The 21,661-nt window shown below is 41.4% G+C and overlaps 1 protein-coding gene across 1 annotated transcript; it reads left to right on the top strand.

The window, feature by feature from the left end:
• Positions 1-72: 72 nt before the first annotated feature.
• LOC311223010 (leukocyte surface antigen CD53) lies at positions 73-19,879 on the top strand. Its single transcript, XM_084307697.1, has 8 exons — positions 73-525; positions 2,475-2,565; positions 4,657-4,845; positions 7,555-7,629; positions 12,249-12,347; positions 17,418-17,525; positions 18,150-18,233; positions 18,389-19,879. The coding sequence occupies exons 2-8, from the start codon at positions 2,497-2,499 to the stop codon at positions 18,476-18,478; spliced, it is 714 nt and encodes a 237-aa protein (XP_084163823.1). The 5' UTR covers positions 73-525; positions 2,475-2,496; the 3' UTR covers positions 18,479-19,879.
• Positions 19,880-21,661: the final 1,782 nt, after the last annotated feature.

The raw sequence follows: 21,661 nt of genomic DNA, 5'->3' as shown, positions 1-21,661 counted from the left end.
CTTTTATTATAAAGACAATTATTATTAAGCCCATGATATATTCAATATGGGAGCTGATATTGTTATGCTGAATCTGAACCTGCCTTTTTGTATTATTTGTGATTTATCTATGTTAGAATGCATAATTATGATGATCAACCCCCCCCCCCCCATACTATGTGTTCACATAGTATGTGTGTATATACTACAGGATGTCCATGTGTGATTCTTAAATCTGCGTGACTATCTACCACAAGAAGGTTCCTATTTGTCACTAAATATAAACCAATGTGTCACAGACTATTTCTCAGCATTGTATACTTATTACTTGCATGTGGCTGCCAGTGTCATCTGTCCTCTGTTTCGCATGCTATGTGTCCAAAAATAAGGAAGTGAAAAAGTGTGTGCACTGCACACCCAGTCTGTCTTTAACACTTGTGATGAGAACGGAGAGTACAGCCGACCACAAAGTTCACTCTACGGCTGAACAGAAGTTAAAGTCTTGAATTCTCGAAAATAAAGGGAATCGACAGTTCATCTGCTGAGGTAAGGCTTTACCTTTTTATACCAAAGATCTGTACCATCGATTCAACCTCAAGCGTCTGACTTTAGGATCCCCTATTAAAGGTCACCAGACCTTTCTTCTACTGATGCTGTAAAGTTGTCATGTTGGACTGAAGCCTCTCTCTCTCTGATGCTCAACTTAGCATATAGATCATACTATATCTCTGGTGAATTAGAGGGGAACCAACAGAGTATCTATTAGCAGAACATTTATATCTGCTCATTATTATACCCACATACAATGACGATGTTTGGTGCCTTAAAGAAAGGAAATTACCTTCCATTGAAAAGAAAGGGGAACTCCAACGTGTTCCGCTACATTGAGACAGCGATGTTTACTGTTATCTGTTGACCAAAAGGTACAAGGTGGGAAACCAACAGCTTTGGGAAATTGTATTATTTGAAGGTAAACCAAAAGGGGTAAGAAAAAGAGTAGTAGGCCTGTGTGAAAACCCCTTCACTCCATTCTTCAAGTTTTTATTTCAAATTAAGATTTACATGAAGTGTCACGTCCTTAAAACCCATTGGAAGCCCAATATTTAATTTTATTTAATTTTGTTTAATAGTAGTATAGTAGTATATTAAATGGAGTTTATATTTTGAAATATTTTATTGTATATCTAATTGCATTGAATGCAAGTGATACATGCTCAACGTTTTCAGGAGAATCTACACAGAAAATGTCAACGTTTTGAGGATAATCTACACAAGAAATGTCCCCTTACATTTTCTGGAACCTTTTTCAGAAATACTTTTTTGAAGTCTTTGTATTAAAAACAAGAATTGAATGGTTCATCTATAAAGTGCCAGAGAATGAGATTGAATAATTTACATGTGGTGTAAAATAAAAGGATTATTATGTATATATCGAACCCTTATTTTAATAAAGGATAGCTGTTTGAAATGCATTTGGTGAATTCATAGGAAACTATAAACAGGAAGTGAGATACTGCTTCTCGTCTGCTGCTGATCGTGTGTGAGGTGGAAACATCTGACTCATGTTCTGCCTGGTCACATCTTTGTGACATTATTCCACATCACAAGAAGAGCAAGAAAAATGATCTCTGACCCCACTCACCCCAATAGTATCTAGCTGCAGAACGACAACCCACCCGCTGAGGACCCACCCGTCCAGGACCCTCGCTTCCATTGGCTGATTTGGGTCACGTGACCGTCCCACCCAATGGCTGAATTGGAGTATTACACTGCGAGCATTGGCTGATTTGGGTCACGTGACCGTCCCACCCAATGGCTGAATTGGAGTATTGCACTGCGGGATTGATTGATTTATTGATTGAAAACTTTAACAGATTGCAGAATGGGTACAGTGACCGTCACAGGCCCGGATCGATTGATTGATTGATTGATTGAAAACTTTATTAACAGATTGCAGAATGGGTACAGTGACTGTCACAGGCCCGGATTGATTGATTGATTGATTGATTGAAAACTTTAACAGATTGTCGAATGGGTACAGTGACCGTCACAGGCCCGGATTGATTGATTGATTGATTGAAAACTTTAACAGATTGCAGAATGGGTACAGTGACCGTCACAGGCCCGGATTGATTGATTGAAAACTTTATTAACAGATTGCAGAATGGGTATAGAGGTGTGATAGGTGTGAGAGGTGTGATAGGTGGGATCGGTGTGAGCGGTGTGAGAGGTGTGATAGGTGGGATCGGTGTGATAGGTGGGATCACACCGATCCCACCTATCACACCTATCACACCTCTCACACCTCTACTGTAGCAACCCCCCTTTGTAATTATGTATTTTGTAGTATGTATGTAAGTGATGTTATGTTCTATGTTGGAACAATGCTGTAACTGCACTGAAAACCAATTCCACCAGCCTGGCTGGGTGGTCATTAAAGAATCTAATCTAATCTACTTTGGATAACTTTTCTTCTTAATTCTTTTGTCCTCCAGGTCTGAAGAGAGGTCTTGAACAATGGCTCAAGGTTCAGGTTGCCTCAAGTGCCTGAAGATCACCATGTGTGCCGTCAACTTCCTGTGTTTTGTACGTGGCTCCGGTGTCCAGCTTGAGACCAGTGTCTTCAGTCTGAGAGAATTATTCACACTGAAGAATTATAATAATAATAATAATAATAATTATAATAATAATTTGTGGAGCACTTTTCAAAAGGAACTTCCAAAGGGCTATACGGGAACAAACCCTTTCACTGCCACACTACCAAAATTGTTAACCCTTTCACAGCCACACTGCAGAAGGTTAACCCTTTCACTACCATAACCGTCTGTAGTGTGGTAGTGAAAGGTTAACCTTCTGCAGTGTTGGTTGATTGAAAATGTTATTAACAGATTGCAGAATGGGTACAGTACAGTACGGCTCAATACACACAATTGTTAAGAATGAATGAATGAAAACTTTATTTAACAGATTGCAGAATGGGTACAATACAGTACGGCTCAATACATACAATTGTTAAGGGGATGCAGACCTGAGAAAGACGTTTGTCTTGTTTCCATCAGGGTCCCCCATTTTCAATTCATATAGACATTTATGACATACACAACATACATGACATTTATGGCATAGGGACATATAGGTATTTAGTACTGATACATTTGTGACATAACCGGTATTCAAATATACAGTACTGTTACCCCTAGATCCTGACAGAGTATATACATATGATGGGGAGGGGACTGTACATTAGGAGGGGGTGGGTGGGTGGGAGAGAAATATACATACGGCGGGGAGGGAATATATACATGCGGTGGGGAGGAGACTGTCTATTAGGAGGTGGTGGGGGATGCAGACCAGAGAAAGACTTTCGTCTTGTTTACATCAGGGTCCCCCATTTTCAATTCATCATGACATTTATGACATACATGACATACAGATAGACAGTACTGTTTAAGAGACAGGGTTTCTAAAAGAGTATATACATTTGAGGGGGAAGAAACTACATTGGAGGGGGGGCGGGGGGGTTGGACATTTACAGGGGCCAGTTTCGAATTGCAGCCTCCCGTAGGTGCTTTCACATTCCTTTACAGCCTTGGGTAGGGCGTTCCACATTGATGTGGCATAATTGCAAAACGTGTTTAGTCCCTTGTTTGAGCCGAATCTGGGTTTAACATGATTTGTGGAGCTTCCTCTGGTGTTGTGGTCGTGGTATTCACTGACCTTTGGGAAGTATTTTGACATGTACATGGGTACCTTGGTCGTGTAGTGTATCTTGTAGACCAGGCCCATTGCAAGTTGCTGTACTCTGTCGTCTACTCTAAGCCATCCTAGGTTGTCAAAGTGGGCAGCGGTGAGGTGGGTTCTAGGAGTAAGGTCAAGCAGTAGTCTCACCAGTTTGTTTTGTGATGTTTGTAATCTTGTTTTTAGTGCCTTTGAGGTGCTTTGGTACCATGAGGTGCAAGCATAGTCGTAGTACCCTTGAATGAGTGCTCCTGCCAGAGTCTTCAGGGTATTCTTGTTTACCAGAGAGGAGATCCGGTACAAGAATCTAGTTCGTTGGTTGACTTTTTTTTTATTACCTTGGATGCCATTTTGTCACAGGAAAGATTTGCCTCTAGGATGGAACCCAGGTATGTAATTTCATCTTTCCTTGTGACAATATTGTCACCCACTGTAACTGAGAAGCCGTTGGTCTTGCTGAGTTTGTTATTTGATCCAAAGAGAATGGACTCTGTTTTACCCAGGTGTAATGATAGTTTGTTATCAGCGAGCCAGTGTGGTAGTGAAAGGGTTGAGGCATGAATCCATGCTGTTCTAGGATCCACAGGGGTCAGATGTGTGGCACGGTGGTGTTTGGATGGCTCCAGTCCTAATAAATAATATTAATATTACTATGACTACTAATTCATACCTCTTTAATGTGCATATTTTAACTGTAGGCCTACTTTGTGTGTGTGTGTGTTAGATGTGTGGCACAGCAGTGTTTGGATGACTAGTTATTTTAATTGTATGTTGTGTGTGTGTTATATCTGTGTATTTTAATTGTATGTTTGTCAGGTGTGTGTATTTTAATTCTGTGTGTGTGTTAGATGTGTGTATTTTAATTGTACGTTGTGTCTGTTTTAATTCTGTGTGTGTTAGATGTGTGTATTTTAATTGTACGCTTTGTGTGTGTGTTAGATTTGTGGCACGGCAGTGTTCGGCTTCGGGGTTTACATGATGATGCACTTCAGGATCTCCTCCCTCGTCCCCAGCTTGGCCAGCCTGAACGTGGCCGGCATGCTCTTCATCACCGGCATCATCATCACCTGCGTCTCCTTCCTGGGCTTCCTGGGGGCGCTGAAGGAGAACCGCTGTCTCCTCATGACGGTGCGTTAAACCAGGCGTCTTTACGACCAAGTCCGGCTCGCAGTGTCATGTGGCACGTGTCTCAAGTCGAGTTCCAAGACATTAAAGAGGCATTTCGCAAAATAGATTTAATTTTTATCCTATCGTTCGGTTCCGAGGAGGACATTATTTCAAACCTTTATTTTAACTTGAAAGGTGAGGTTTCCCTCATTACAGTCACGTGGAATGTATTCAGCAATGAGCACAAAAGAAAAAGCACATCAAATCACAATAACAAGACTAGGCAAAAAGCAAGGATAACAAATCTATTAAAAACACGTTGATTGAGGTTGGAGATCAAGGTTTTAAACTCTGCAACAGAGGGGATAATCTCAAGCTTTAATAAGGACTGTTGGAGTTCATTCCATGAGCTAGAGGGGCATCATAGCAAAATGCAGATTTACCCTGTTCAGAGCAAATGTAACATTCGGATGGCCTGCACATTTGCCCTCGTCTGTCGCCGTCACGCTGTGTTATTGTCTATGAACCAACACATCGGTTGGAATCTAAAATGACCCCCTATGAATGAATGACACCCTACTTGGCCTATATTACATGCTTCCAATTTCGGGTTATAAGACCAAACAGCCAACGAGTGTTAAGTTTTGAAAAAGTTACCACCTCCGGTTTCGCCTCCCGGTGACCAGTCACATAAAAAATGTAATAAAAAATTATTTCAGTGTGTTCAAAACTCTATTACATTAGCACTCAGCGTGATTCTTCCTGTTGTCGAAGCAAATTCAGAATGTTTCCTTTCAAGAGAGGCCAGACTTGTGCATAAATGGTTCAATAGCACAGTGGCGTTTTTATGTCACTTTAAAAAATATATAGAATATTTAGAAGTGGTGGGCTCTGAGGGCCAAGCTAAAAGGACTTTGATTACCCCTGCCCACTTTGACAACCTAGGATGGCTTAGAGTAGACGACAGAGTACAGCAACTTGCAATGGGCCTGGTCTACAAGATACACTACACGACCAAGGTACCCATGTACATGTCAAAATACTTCCCAACGGTCAGTGAATACCACAATCACAACACCAGAGGGAGCTCCACAAATCATGTTAAACCCAGATTCGGCTCAAACAAGGGACTAAACACGTTTCGCAATTATGCCACATCAATGTGGAACGCCCTACCCAAAGCTGTAAAGGAATGTGGATCACTACCCACTTTCAAAAACACTCTCAAAGAACACCTACGGGAGACTGCAATTCGAAACTGGCCCCTGTAAATGTCCTAACCCAACCCCCTCCAATGTACAGTAAATTACCAAGTATGGTTTTGTCAATATTCCAATGTACAGTTTTGCTTGTACAGTTGTACAGTGTCTGGTCTGCATCCCCTTAACAATTATTGAGCTGTACTGTACTGTACCCATTCTGCAATCTGTTAATAAAGTTTTCAATCAATCAAGAAGAGAAAAGAAACACATCATGTTTAGATGGGGGGATGGCGCCATCCTCAGGAAAAACATGCACAAACTTTGGAGACAAGAATATAATAGTAAGCTTACTTTTACGTGAATGTCAATTTAAATTATAATTAGGGAAGGGAGGGGGTTGAAATGTGTTTTTGTCCTGTGTTACTGTCTGTGAATGAATGAATTAATGAAAATTTTATTTAACAGATTGCAGAATGGGTACAAATAATACAGTACGGCTCAATACACACAATTGTTATGGGGATGCAGACCAGAGAAAGACGTTTGTCTTGTTTACATCAGGGTCCCCCATTTTCAATTCATAGTGACATGTATGACATACACAACATACATGACATTTATGGCATAGGGACGAGGGGCCTCCAAAAAAAGAAAAGTAAAAAAAAAAGAATTGGGGCCTCTTGTGACGAGGGGCCTCCAAAAGGCCTCTAGTGACGAGGGGCCTCCAAAAAAATTAAACAAATGTTGGGGCCTCTATGACGAGGGGCCTCAAAAGAAATTTCAATAAGATTAAAAAAAATTAAAAAAAAAAAAAAAATTGGAGGCCCCTCGTCACTAGAGGCCCACGGGCCGCGGCCCGGACGGCCCGGTCGTTAATCAGGCCCTGATCATCACCAGTGATTAACATGAGAACCGGACATAACGTGCACCCAGATTGAAGATAAGATTGAAATGACTTAATCACTTGATAATGATGAGTCATTATTTATAATAATAATAATAATAAACTTTATTTTTATAGCACCTTTCATACAGAAATTGCAGCTCAAAGTGCTTCACAACAGAAAAAGACAGGCATAAAATGAGCACATAAAGTGCAGACATACACAGTAAATTTCGCAGAGTACAGTGTACTCAGTTTGAGTAAAATGTACTCAGTTTGAGTAAAATTTACTCTGCGAAATTTACTGCGTATAAAATCAGTTTTTCACATAAGTGAAAGCATTCGTCCATAATTGTAAATAATTACTTCTCATTACCAGGTAATTTCTAGTCATTCCTATGCTATTACACGGTACTAACCCTGTACTTTATGTACTCTTATATGAAGTACTACAGTATATAGATCTACATTGAGTTAATAGTGTGATGGTGGTGGGTTGTTGTTTTTGTTTTTTTTGTTGGTGGTTTTTACCATCACTGAATATTTTGTTAAAGTTCCATACAAGTGAATGGAAAACAAAAAGGTGAGAATTTGTGATCAGTTTGTGTTTATTAATATTATTTTATATTCTCTGCTGGATTCCAGTTTTTCCTCCTGCTGTTCGTTGTGATGGTGGTGGAGCTGGCTGCAGCCTGCCTGCTGCTGGTCTACGAGAAAGAGGTAACTAATCAGCAGGGGTGTAAAAAGTACCCAGAAATTGGGCGGCTACGTGGCTTAGTGGGCAAGGCGCTCGCCACGAATGACGGAGACGCTGGGCTTGCCTGTTCGAGCCCAGCGCTCCACATTGCTTTCAGTTTAGCTGGTCGTTCATGATACTAATACACATTGGCCGTATTAGGGGGTGGGAAACTGATGGGTGGGGATCGGGCGTTGTGGACAGCGACTCCTACAGGTCGGTTGGTGCGCCTGCGCAGTAGAATCAGGAAGTGTCGGGGGCAGCGTGAGCCTCCCACGCGTTACTCCTCGCCACTGAGAGATCGAGCTGCGCAGGTGAAAAGATGCGACTGCTGTTACCTCAAGTACCGGAGGGGACTTGTGCTATGTATGACTTAGTCCACATTGCAGCCGGCTTGTGGGAGGCAAGAAACAGCGTTCGTGACAGGGGAGGGTTGAATTGGATGATACGAAATTGGGATGGGAGAAAAATATAGAAAAATGGGAGAAAAAGTGGATAAAAAAAAAAGTACCCAGAAATTATACGTGAAAGTATGGGTACCGTCTCAAAATCTGACTCAAGTAAAAGTCAAAGTATCTGGCTAAAAACACATTTGAGTAAAAGTCAAAAAGTCCTACTTTTAAATGTACTTAAGTACTAAAAAGTAAAAGTTTTTTTTTTTAAAGGGATAGACCAGGGGTCTCAAACTCATTCCATCGTGGGCCAAGTTTTCATTTTAACTATACATTGATTGCACCAGGTGAGTTAGTTGAAGAGGTGAGCCAATTAGTGAAATCATCAGCTGGTGTTTAGGCAAGGCTGGAATGAAACCAAGCATACACTCTGCCCACAATGGAATGTGTTCTGCGATAGACAATGCTGAAATGAAAGAACAGAGGACACTTTTTTTGCATTAAAATGATTTAATGCACTTCTCCATTGAAGGTAAACTAACATGGACGGCATTCACATCACAGCATGAATAATATCACAATATTAAAAACAGAATGGTGTATCCTGAATAATATCACAATATTAACCACAGCATACTGGATTATCCTGAATAATATCACAATATTAAAGGCAGAATACTGGAGTACCCTGAATAATATCACAATATTAAAGACAGAATACTGGAGTACCCCGAATAATATCACAATATTAAAGACAGAATACTGGAGTACCCTGAATAATATCACAATATTAACCACAGCATAATGCGGATCTGACTGTCTATTCTTCTGATAGCAGGTTGTAACTGAGGGGTACAATTCCCTGACTGTATTGAATAATAATATCATTAAACCACTACTGCGTTATGTACATTACTACTGGCAACACACCCACAATAACACGGCTTCACAAGAAATACTGTTTAGAAGAATATTTATTAGCAGCACGAAGATTATCTTACATTACTTATCAAGATTGAGAGTTGCGCTTGTAAGGCGAAGAATGTGCATGAATAGGTCAAGAGCGTAAGTCCATGAGCATATTACGCAGGAGATAATTAATACCACCTGTATCATAAGAATTATATATGGTACACTAGTAGATCAGCTGGAGATACTAAAGGGGTCCCTCCGGTTGTAAGCCAGCAGGGGAGAGGATTTGTCGGTAGCAGAAAGTCTGGGTCAACGAGGAATAAGGAGACTCCAGGTACAGGAGACAGTGCAATAATCCCTTGATCCGTAGACGAACAACAGCTATTCTCCGGTATGCAGTGCCGCATGGAGGAAAGCTAGCCAGCCTCAGAGTACTAGAGGCGGGCTCGACGGTGCTCCTCACAGGGTAAATCCCACACAACAGTGGGTGTAGACGATTCTCCGCTCCAACAGCTACAGGACCAAAGCAAATATAATCCAGCCGAAAAGGGCTCTGTAGTCGTCGGGGTAGGTTATCCAGTGTACATATCCACACGGTTCTCGTCTAGGGCTCCTCGGATGACGGCACCAGGTTAAGCCGCCCAGCCTGGATAAGCACACTAGCTCGGTACGATGAAACGTTGGTAATGCTGGTCACTGTAGAACGGTAGCCGCACGATACACTATACATAATAGACTATTACTTAATAATAGAATAGGTCGAACTCGACGATACAGCGTTAAACTCTGACACTTCAGCTATCAATTCGCACGCGGTCTCAAGGCTCTATTTCGGGGCAAAACGGGCCCACTTCACAGCACGTTGTATCGTGGTGTGAGGCTTCAACTTATTGGGTAACTAACTGCTGTATCCACCTGCGACGTATTTATACGTAAGGTGAACAATCTAGTACCAGCCTTATTTCTGTCTCGTATTCTTGCGCAGAACCGGGCATGTCCAGGCATGTCTCAGCGGTGACTTTGAACTAGACATTGGGGGGTATGGCCGTGGCGCCTAGGGGATCGCTGTCCAATAGGAGAACGAATATTATGGTCTGTCCCGTACCAGGTAAAGGGATATTCCGTGTATATGTACAAAGAATATACAAGGGATATCAAACGATATACAAATAGTATACATGGGATCTCAAGCAATAAATATATATTCGGTTTAATCTGACCCTTTGTAACACAGGTGTTTAATCAAAGATCCCCGCTTTCTAGTGTTGCACAAGGACCAATCAGCATGAGTATGGGCGGGTTAATTTTCCATTGATGGGGATTTGATTGGCTGTTTACCTGCGGTCGCAGGATTAATAACGTTAACACTTTAACTGCCGTCATTCCCCGCCATGCTCAAGTTGCCGAGGACGCCGGAACTCGTCTTTGATATCAATATTTCAAAAATCTGTGATCGGAATCATATTTCCCCTCTGCAGCCTTGACACACAGTTCTGATCTCCTCTCAATCCTCTAGCGGTTCAAGAGCGCCATCTGGTGGCCGATCGGCAGATCGAAAAACCGGATGTCAACCTTTAACCCGGCAGGACTCACTCCATATGTGGTCCGGGCACTCGCTAATGTTAGAGAGACTCAGTCTTCACACAGTGAACGATCGGTGGAAATAACTCGAAAAAACAACATGATTTGGACGTATATACTATTATACAACCTGGAAATAGATCCGGTATTTCGACATCCCATAATTGAAAACTGTCTACTCCACGCTGATCGCCCAACGGCCCGAGGAGACTGGGGTGAGTTTTAGCGTTATATTCTAACGTGTTCTTTACTAACTGCTATGATGAACATATGACCCACATTAGATGAATGGTATAACGTTGCCCACGGAATTATAAACGCCCCCTCGCCCATCCGGTCAACATCAGATGACGTGTAGTAAATTCTAGAAGTACAGTACGTCCAATTGAAATTTTTGATCTCGCACAGATTCCTACCAAACTGTATTTCATCATCAATATAATGCATTTGGGGCTATAAATCACGTTCTGGAGAAAGCTGCAGAAAGAGATGAAAACATACTTATACTTTAGACCATATTTTAGTATGAATATGTGAATGAAAAAGTTTAACGTTGCTACACCATGAACAATACATATAGGACCTTGAATGGGCCCTAATAATGGCAATCTAGCAATAGAATTTTAAAAGTTATAGCCCTGCAAAGAAGGGGAACTTCTCCATGTTAAATAGAGCTGGCAACGGATGGTATATCATGAATTTAACCTTAGGCAATCAAAGTGTTAACGTTAGTTCGGCCAGATAAACAATTAAAATATACTAATTAAAATGGTTGGACCTGTGAGATTTGTACTTTGTAGGTCTGCATTTTAAATGTAAGGAGTAAAAAGTATGTTTTTTTTCTCTGAAATGTAATGGAGTAAAAGTACAAAGTATACAAACCTAATAATACTCGAGTAAAGTACAAATCCCCCAAAACAGTACTTAAGTATCCAAGTGTCCAAGTGGCAAATTAACCAATCAGACGCCTCTTCGGTACATCCAAGTGGCAAATTAACCAATCAGACGCCTCTTCGGTACATCCAAGTGGCAAATTGTGGGAGTTGTAGTAGTGATTATAATGGGTTGCCCAATTTGTATTTTGTGTCGCTCAAAACAGGAGTGAGAGAGTTGATCCTTTCACTACCACACTACAGAAGGTTAACCCTTTCACTACCACACTACAGAAGGTTAACCTTTCACTACCACACTACAGAAGGTTACCCCTTTCACTACCACACTACAGAAGGTTAACCTTTCACTACCACACTACAGAAGGTTAACCTTTCACTACCACACTACAGAAGGTTAACCCTTTCACTACCACACTACAGGTTAGCCTTTCACTACCACACTACAGAAGGTTAACCCTTTCACTACCACACTACAGGTTAGCCTTTCACTACCACAATACAGAAGGTTAACCTTTCACTACCACACTACAGAAGGTTAACCTTTCACTACCACACTACAGACAGTTGTAAAAAGTAAAAGTTTTTTTTAAAGGGATAGACCTGTAGTGTGGTAGTGAAAGGGTTAACCTGCCGTGTGGTTGTGAATGTGTTAACCCTTTTGTCGTGTGGCAGTGAAAGGGTTAACCTTCTGTATTGTAGCAGTGAAATGGTTAACCCTTTGGTAGTGTGGTGGTGAAAGGGTTAATGTATGTGATGCTCCTCAGTGCGCTGGGAGAACGAGCCGCGGGAGTTGTGTTACTGATATCGTGTTCCTTACTGCTTCAGATCGGTGAATTCCTGGAAAATGATCTCACGAACAGCCTGGCAGAAAAAAGTGGAAATTCATCAGCCATAATGGATGACTGGGACCTGGTCCAGAAAACAGTATGTGAAATACAGAGGAACGCATTATAACCTTAGTCTACATTATGAAATAGGGCTGATAGTCCTATAGGGAGGTGTAGTGGTTACTTCCTGGTCTATAGGGAGGTGTAGTGGTTACTTCCTGGTCTATAGGGAGGTATGCATGATTTTTTCCCGTAGCCTATGTTTGCGGAGACGCTCTCTGATTGGCTAGCCGCGTACAGCGAAGACCCTCTCTGATTGGTTTAGCGCCGAAGGGTCTCTTCCGCCTTGTACATATATATTCTCTGCTTCAAAGTGGTTATGCTTTGGCCCTCTTTCGACGTGGGTTATGCTTAGAGTTAGGGTTAAGGTTAAGGTTAGGGTTAAGGTTAAGGTTAAGGTTAGGGTTAAGGTTAGGGAACAACATATCTGTTGTAGCCAATTTAATGATTTTCTGTTTTTATGTTACTGTATGAAGGCACCGTGTCATCATGAAAGTGTTGACCAATTAGCAGGCAGTGGGCTCAGGAGGCGGGGCTCATGTGTGCTCAGGTGCAATCTATATGTATGGGTTCACAGGTGTGCAGCGGCAGGGAATTTGGGTAATATTCACAGGGAAGCCACACTATCTTTTTACCGTGTTCGTTTGTTTGTTTTCAGTTACATTGAGTCACTTTTTGAGTTTATTTTGTATGCTTATATTTTGTCCACACCGCAAGTAGTAATAAAACACTCTCAACAGTGACCAAGGAGAAGACATCATTTTATTATCAACAAGCATCACGCGTAGGAAAGAGCTTCACCCAGTATTCCCTCACTGGCAACATTTCTTGTTAGGTTGCCCTTACAATATCAATTGTTGTTGAATATGCGGAAGAGACCCTTCGGCGCTAAACCAATCAGAGAGGGTCTTCGCTGTACGCGGCTAGCCAATCAGAGAGCGTCTCCGCAAACATAGGCTACGGAAAAAAATCATGCGGGAGGTATAGACCACCGTAACACTTCCGGGATTCTGAAATCAGGGAGGAGATTGCGGGGGTCAAATGAATGAATGTGGACGAGGGCCGTGATGTAAGTGGTTGCCGATACGGCTGTGGGGGTGCTAGAGACATGATCGAATAGACGTTTATGCGCCTCGCTCTCCTGAACATGGCGTGACCCATAACTAATCGATCAGAACTAAATCGGCAGAGAAAAAGCCCATTTTAAAGCACCTATTCCGCATGGACATGCGCAGAGTGCCCATGGAGTCTGGACGACGCGAGATGACGCTCGAATGAATGTGGACTGTTCTATCAGAGGGGGGAGCTTCGATGGCCAGTGTCCTTTCAGCTGAACAGGATAATGAAAAAATTATCCCACTAAATGGCCAGACGCGTCTTATGGCGACATCTACAATTACCTCATTGAGTCTCCAGGTAGACTAATGTTTATATTTAAGTGCAGCGGTCTGTAGCCACTTACATGACCATCGAAGCTCCCCCCTCTGATAGAACAGTCCACATTCATTCGAGCGTCATCTCGCGTCGTCCAGACTCCATGGGCACTCTGCGCATGTCCATGCGGAATAGGTGCTTTAAAATGGGCTTTTTCTCTGCCGATTTAGTTCTGATCGATTAGTTATGGGTCACGCCGTGTTCAGGAGAGCGAGGCGCATAAACGTCTATTCGATCATGTCTCTAGCACCCCCACAGCCGTATCGGCAACCACTTACATCACGGCTCTCGTCCACATTCATTCATTTGACCCCCGCAATCTCCTCCCTGATTTCAATGTAACGCGGAAGTGTAGTGGTCTTGTTACTTCCTGGTCTATAGGGAGGTGTAGCTAGTGGTTTACGTCATTGTTGTTTCTGGCGCAGTCCACCTCGCTTGAAATTGCAATGTATTTCCAATGGACACATTTCTAAATCGTCTCGTTTTTAAAACAAATAAAGCATGAACATTGCTTAATAAAAAATGCTTAATAAACAATAATGTTAGTGATAGAAGGGAACTCATTTTGTGCAAAAATGGAAAGCTTGCCAATGTTCATGAGGCAGAATTATCCCCCCCGTTGGTTACTGGCAAAAACTACACTCCGCTGCATATACATTTATTTGGAACAACAAACGCCCACGAATAAAAAGATCCACTGCACAGAGAAATAAAACCGACGGGGGTTTAGCCTTTCCAGACTTCAACTATTACTTTAAAGCGTTAATTCTCTTTAAGACCACTGATCACCTGGTTTGATTCTCAAGCATCGGTATCCTGGAGACCATTAGAGGAGAACATAGTGGCACCACATAGACTGCAGGATATAGTGTACACCAACTTATCAATTAAGCAATGCAACTTGAGATTTGGCCCTCTTATTACACATGTGATCCGGATATGGCGTGACACACAGAAAAAGTGTACTAACCACCATAAATGGCACAGGCATTCTCCCCTATTTAATAACAATGTACTCCTTATTGCACAACAACCTATCAGATATCCTGGATGGGAAAAGAAAGACATACACACATTGGGGGATATCTTCGATGACCATGGTCTCTACAGTTATCAAGATATATTCAACAAATTTTACCTCACCAGCTCCACTTATCTCTTCTATCTACAAATAAGAGCAGCTTTGAGGGCTCACGGAGTCCCATTAGATATTCCACTTGAGCACCACAGATTTCACAAATTCTTTTATGACAAGGAGACGTCGAGAGGCTTCGTCTCTGACTTTTATCGCCACTTACTTACGTCCTCATATGAGGTCCTTCCTCTAGACTCGGTTTGGAGGAAGGATATCCCAAACCTGGAAGTAGATTTTGATTGGGATGCAGTCTGGGAAAATGTTCGGCTATCATCACGCAACCCAGATCACCAACAGATTAATCTTAATTTTGTTCATAGGACTTACCTGACTCCTAGACGTTTGCACCTAATGGGTCTCAGACAGGACTCTCGATGCTCCTTGTGTTCAAACGGTGCTATTGGTACATATATGCATATGTATTGGGAATGCCCTCCTGTCGAGACTTTCTGGGAAAAAGTAACCACTCAATTATCAGAATTTTTATCTCTGACCATACCTACACTGCCTTCTGTATTGTTGTTGAATGATGTTTCTCAGTTATCGACCTCTGTACATGTAAAGAGACTCATTTTGGCCGGTCTTACGGCTGCCAAAAAGTTGATAGCGTCACGCTGGATTCAACCGGATAAAATGTGCCGGAAGGTATGGGTTCTTACCTATCCCGATGTGATTTATCTAGAGATATCCACTGCACGAATGTTAGGTGTTAATGAAGCCAGCATAGCAGTCTGGGTAGCTGTGGTGGAGAAGATAAAGGAACACATATAAATTTGTAATTTTCTGATGTTAAATGAAGTAGTGGATGTATAGTCCAAGTGGGGGTCCTGAGGGGGTGGGGGGGGGGGGGGGGGGGGGGGAAGGGGAGAGCGAGGAAGAGCGAGCAAGAGCCCATGCATTGTATTTATTATTTTTATGTCTTTTAATCTACATTCATTCTGATTTAATTACTGGACTGTCATTATTGTTATTATTATTTCTGTTACTGTCCTGTGATTTATCATTGATTATTACTGTTACTGTATTGTTTGTCTTGTTTCATGTTAAAAAAAGGGAAAATAAAAAATATTTGTTAAAAAAAAAAACTAGGCAGAATTATTACAATAGCCGATAATACATTTTCCCAATGATAAATCCCTATACGGGTGGACCGCGCAGGAAACTAAAGTGACGTCAGACTACACCTCCCTATAGGAAACTAAAGTAACGTCAGACTACACCTCCCTATAGGAAACTAAAGTGACGTCAGACTACACCTCCCTATAGGAAACTAAAGTGACGTCAGACTACACCTCCCTATAGGAAACTAAAGTGACGTCAGACTACACCTCCCTATAGGAAACTAAAGTAACGTCAGACTACACCTCCCTACAGGAAACTAAAGTGACGTCAGACTACACCTCCCTATAGGAAACTAAAGTGACGTCAGACTACACCTCCCTATAGGAAACTAAAGTGACGTCAGACTACACCTCCCTATAGGAAACTAAAGTGACGTCAGACTACACCTCCCTATAGGAAACTAAAGTGACGTCAGACTACACCTCCCTATAGGAAACTAAAGTGACGTCAGACTACACCTCCCTATAGGAAACTAAAGTGACGTCAGACTACACCTCCCTATAGGAAACTAAAGTGACGTCAGACTACACCTCCCTATAGCCTATCTGATGTGGAATAATTTGACCAGATATTATTCACAGCGGCGGACAACATTATTTGATTAAGGATAAAGTTTACTGACAGAATGACAATGTTGCAACATGGAGACCTACACTGTAAAAAATAACAGTTTTTTCACAGGAAATTCACTTTTATTTGACAGATTACTTCTGTTTTTCTACTTTAAGTGTAAATGCCATAAAAATACAGTAAATTACCTTTTATCAAAATATTAACCATTAAATAAAGGTTGTAAATGTATTTGATTTTACTGTAATTTGAGAGTAAGTATTTGGCGACCATTGATGCCAGACATTTACCGTTTCCTTGCAGCTTTCTTTACCTTACAGTGTAGAATGGTGAGCTAACAAAGTATTTATACAAGAGACAAAACAAGTGGAGCATTGATGTACATAATATGAATTATAGATATGATGTACAGACTATAAGGGAATGATGTAGATATACTGTAAGGCTATATGTGTGCATATGTATGTACATGCTGGAGGCTGTATGTGTGTGGGTGCATGCATTATGTGTGTGCTAGAGAGAAAGAGAGCTACCCATTTGTCACTGATTGTGCCTTTAAGACAGATTTCTCACAGAATAATTTAAGATATTTGAGAATGTCAATTCTAAATGACAGTTTAATTATGATCGTACTGTATCACACCTGCCCAGTACCATAACATGCAGTCAATATCATGAAAACCAGTTTGATTATGTGATTTTCCATACCTAGGCAAATATTGTGATGTACTGTATCATTATCGACAAAGGTCCTTCTGAATATCGTGATATTGATTTTCTTATATACCACCAAGCCCTATATTCTGAAACATGAACTAGTGGTAATTTCCCTTTTATGTGTTGTAGTTCAAATGTTGTGGAGTTCATAACGTGTCGGACTGGGGGCCTAAGACGCCTGCTTCCTGCTGCTCCGCGGCCCCGTGTGGCCCACACCACCCCGTCTACCAGACTCAGGTTGGAATCCTAGTATAATAATTCATTTATTTTGTATAGCGCTTTTCAATGACCCAAAGTTGCTGACAATAGGCAAAAAAATTAAGAAACAAATAAACAGAAACATAGAATCACAGGGAAACAAGGAACAATATAAATATACAAGAACATAAAGGTTGGAATCATAGTAATAATAATAATAATAATAATAATAATAATTCATTTATTTTGTATAGCGCTTTTCAATGACCCAAAGTCGCTGACAATAGGCAAAAAAACTAAGAAACAAATAAACAGAAACATAGAATCACAGGGAAACAAGGAACAATATAAATACACAAGAACATAAAACCACAAGTAAACAGACAACAAATACAGGAGCCAGTAGGGGAGACCGTCGGGAAGTAAGGGAAGGGAAACCGAGGAGAGAAAGTAGGGCAGGGAAAAGGGGGTGGTAGGTCGTTAGAGGAGGGTGGTTATGGTATATAGTAGATTGTCGCCATGCTCTCTGTTGACAAGAGTCCGATTTCTGACCCAAACAATAAGATATATCTTGTTAAGACACATGATGCATCTACAGTATAAAGCCATGTCAAACTAAAAACAATCATCTCATTGTGACATACGTTACTGTATTCGTTCCAGGGTTGCTTTGATAAGCTGAAGGTTTGGTTTGAGGAGAACTTCCTAACCACTGGTATCACCGTCATCGTCCTCTGTGTAATTGAGGTAAACACGACCTCCCATACAACCTGAATCAGCCATTGATATGTAATGTAATGAAATGTGATTAAATATTAAACCCATGAATGCTGCTTATCTCAAAGTGACACGATGGAGAAAATAATTCACCTGAATATATCTTTTTGTTTCTGTGTTTCTAGGTCTTGGCGATGTGTTTCGCCATTACTTTATGCTGCCACATTAGCACATCTGGACTCGGCTACACAAGTTATAGAAGTCGCTCTTTCTGAATCACCATAAGTTCAGTCCCGTCTCTTTAGTATCTTCATGGTAATTCACTGCTCTTTGGTTCCATGTGTAACAAGATCAGGTGATGTAAATACTCCTTTTGCCACTGGTTTGAATGAGCTATTGTGTCTGTAGAATATGTGTACCAATTAGGTATTGTGGTATAATATAATGTTCTCATTTAAATATATTCCCCTCCCCTTTCTCCCCTTGCCTGTGCCCCCCCCCCCCCCCCCTCTCTGTGGAGTGGGACACCCCCCCCTTTTTCTCCCCAATCCTGTGCCCCTCTCCCCAAACCTGTATTCCCCCCCCCCCCCATTTGACCTATCAAATGGGACCACATCCCCCCCTTGTTAACTATATAAGTCTCCCTCCAAGACCAATCCAGGTCTCTTTACCTGGGTCATTTCAGCTGATCACGTGGGGCGAGAGCCTCAGCCATTCTCTTTATGTAATCTATCTGTTTGGTTAATAAACCTTGTTATTATCCAAACCTCGGTTGACTGAGAACATTCTTCTTCAGAATATCCCACAGTATTTTACATATTTAATTTCTATATGAGTAAATGTTTTACATCATTCATTGTGTAGATTTGTTGTTTGTATGTTTTCTGTCTGTTTTACCACGTTGATCCACTGAGATAACCTTATGATTCAAGAATATTCAGAGGGGTAAAAATCCACAACTACAGTAACAATCTCTGTATTGACTGAGATCCGGGTATATAAGCTTTGTTGTTGGCAGGCATGTGGAACATCATAGTCCTGCTTTGTTTTTTACAGGGGTCGACCCTTATGAATACCGTAATTCCTCTAATAGTAACCCCGGCTTGTATTTGTTTCAACTGTAGCGGGTACCAGGCTTGTATTAGGAGGAGGCCTGTATAAGAGGGAGGCCTATATTTCAATTTTTCAAACGGATCATAATGAATAAATCAACATTTTGTGTCAGTTTGAACCCAGTAAAATGTACTGGGTTCATTTATTGAAACCAAGTACTGTATGAAATAGTAAACAGTGCAATTACAGGTGGTCACTGGTCATTTCAACGTTTTCAAAGTGAAATCAAGTAACTAGCTCAGTATGCAGCTCAGTATATTAGTAACCCGGCTTGTATTAGGAGGCCGGCTTATAATTGCTTAGCTCAAGAGCGCACCCGGCCATTAATAGAGACCCGGCTTGTATTTGAGACCCGGTTACTATTAGAGGAATTACGGTAATAATTTAATTGACAAAGAACTTTACAAGTCTTATTTTTTATTCTCATAAAGGGCGATGTTTTCCAATCTCATTATGTAAAGACTGTACATTGGGGCTGTTGTGTTGATTTGGAGCAGAGCTCGTCAACTTTAAGGTGATGTACTGTATGTATAACATTTGTATCCCAAGCGATATGGATTGGTGTTGAGGAAGATCCTTTTGGATCCAAACGTCTTTTTAATAAAGTTCTAGTTGCAAGCTTAAGACCTCTCTTTGTGTCATTAGTCTTCAAACTGTTTCAGGAGGAAATGCAATGTAGCCACCTGCGATCAGCACTTCCTGTCATCGTCAAGCAGGCAGCCCACAGGGCGGGGCTGTGCATTTAACCACTTCCTCTTTTGGTAGTTGGATTGATTGATTGAAAACTTTATTAACAGATTGCAGAATGGGTACAGTACAGTACAGCTCAATACATACAATTGTTAAAGGGATGCAGACCAGAGAAAGACTTTTGTCTTGTTTACATCAGGGTCCCCCATTTTCAATTCATCATAACATATATGACATACACATTTATGACATACCAGATTTGCAAATACAGTACTGTTTGTGATACAAAAAGAGTCCAGAAAAGAGAGTATATACATTTGACGTAGAAACTGTACATTGGAGGAGGTTGGGTAGGTGGGGTGGGTGGGGGGACTGTACTTTGGAGGTGGTTGGGTGGGGGTTGGGTAGGAGGGGTGGGACACTGTACAAGCAAAACTGTACATTGGTTGACAAAACCATACTTCATTTACTGTACATTGGAGGGGGTTGGGTTGGGACATTTACAGGGGCCAGTTTCGAATTGCAGTCTCCCGTAGGTGTTCTCTCAGAGTGTTTTTTTTTTGTGATCAAATTTTTCAGAACTATTTCAAGAACTACAGTATTTCAAGAACAATGTCCCAGTAATATGAGATTAGATTCAAATTTCTTGTCATTATACAACACAAGTACAGTACAACAAAAATAAGTTTGGCATCCAACCAGAGTGCAAATGTAGCAGTAAAGTGCAACAGAAATATACAATGTACAGGTGATTAAACTGGGTACAAAATATACAAATTAGTACTACTAGGACTATGTGCAGGTAAGTACAGACAGGTGTGGATAGGTATGTGCGGTGAGAATAAATATACAGTATATACAGCATTATTGAACATTCTATACAGAGCCATGGGTTATATGCAGGTGTACAAGCAAGTATAGAGGGGTTATATGCAGGTATACTCGGGACAAATATGTATATATATCTGCAGTAAATATACATGTGAATATGCGGTATATACCACATTGCTATCATACAGAGTATGAGTAGACAATGAAAGCAATAGGTATAAATTGGGTATAGGCAACAGCTCAGAGTAGTACAGACGATGAGCTCCTTGATTTTCTTGGTGAGGGCCAGGTTGTTGTCTGGACACCATGCCGCCATGGACCTCCCTATAGGCCGACTCATCGTCGTTTTTGATGAGGCCCACCACCGTTGTGTGATCTGAAAATAATAATTATGGTGTTGGTGCCATGTATAGGATAGTGCAGTCGTGGGTTGAGAGGGAGTAGAGAAGGGGGCTCAGCACACAGCCTTGCGGGACGTCAGTGTTCAGGGTGAAGGTGAGGTCGTCTATCCTAACGAACTGAGGTCTGTTCGTTAAGGAAGTCTAGTATCCAGTTGCAGACAGAGGGGTTGATATCAAGGTCCTTGGTTTCCACAAGGTCACCGAGTTCGGAGATGAGTTTGGAGGGGATGATGGTGTTGAATGCTGAGCTGAAGTCGATGAACAGCATTCTCACATGGGTGTCGCTCTCATCCAGATGGGAGCGGGCGGAATGAAGCGCTGAGGAGATGGCGTCCTCTACAGTGTCATTTAAATCCAGTACACTGTCAAATTCAGCAAATAATCTCCTTGTGGTCCACTAGCTGTCTGTTGTGTGCAGCGCTG

This window comes from Notolepis coatsorum (assembly GCF_963971535.1).
Source record: "Notolepis coatsorum genome assembly, chromosome: 2".
Lineage (NCBI taxonomy): Eukaryota > Metazoa > Chordata > Actinopteri > Aulopiformes > Paralepididae > Notolepis > Notolepis coatsorum.
Note: the sequence above shows the minus strand (reverse complement) of the source record. Positions and strands in the feature narration are given on the sequence as shown.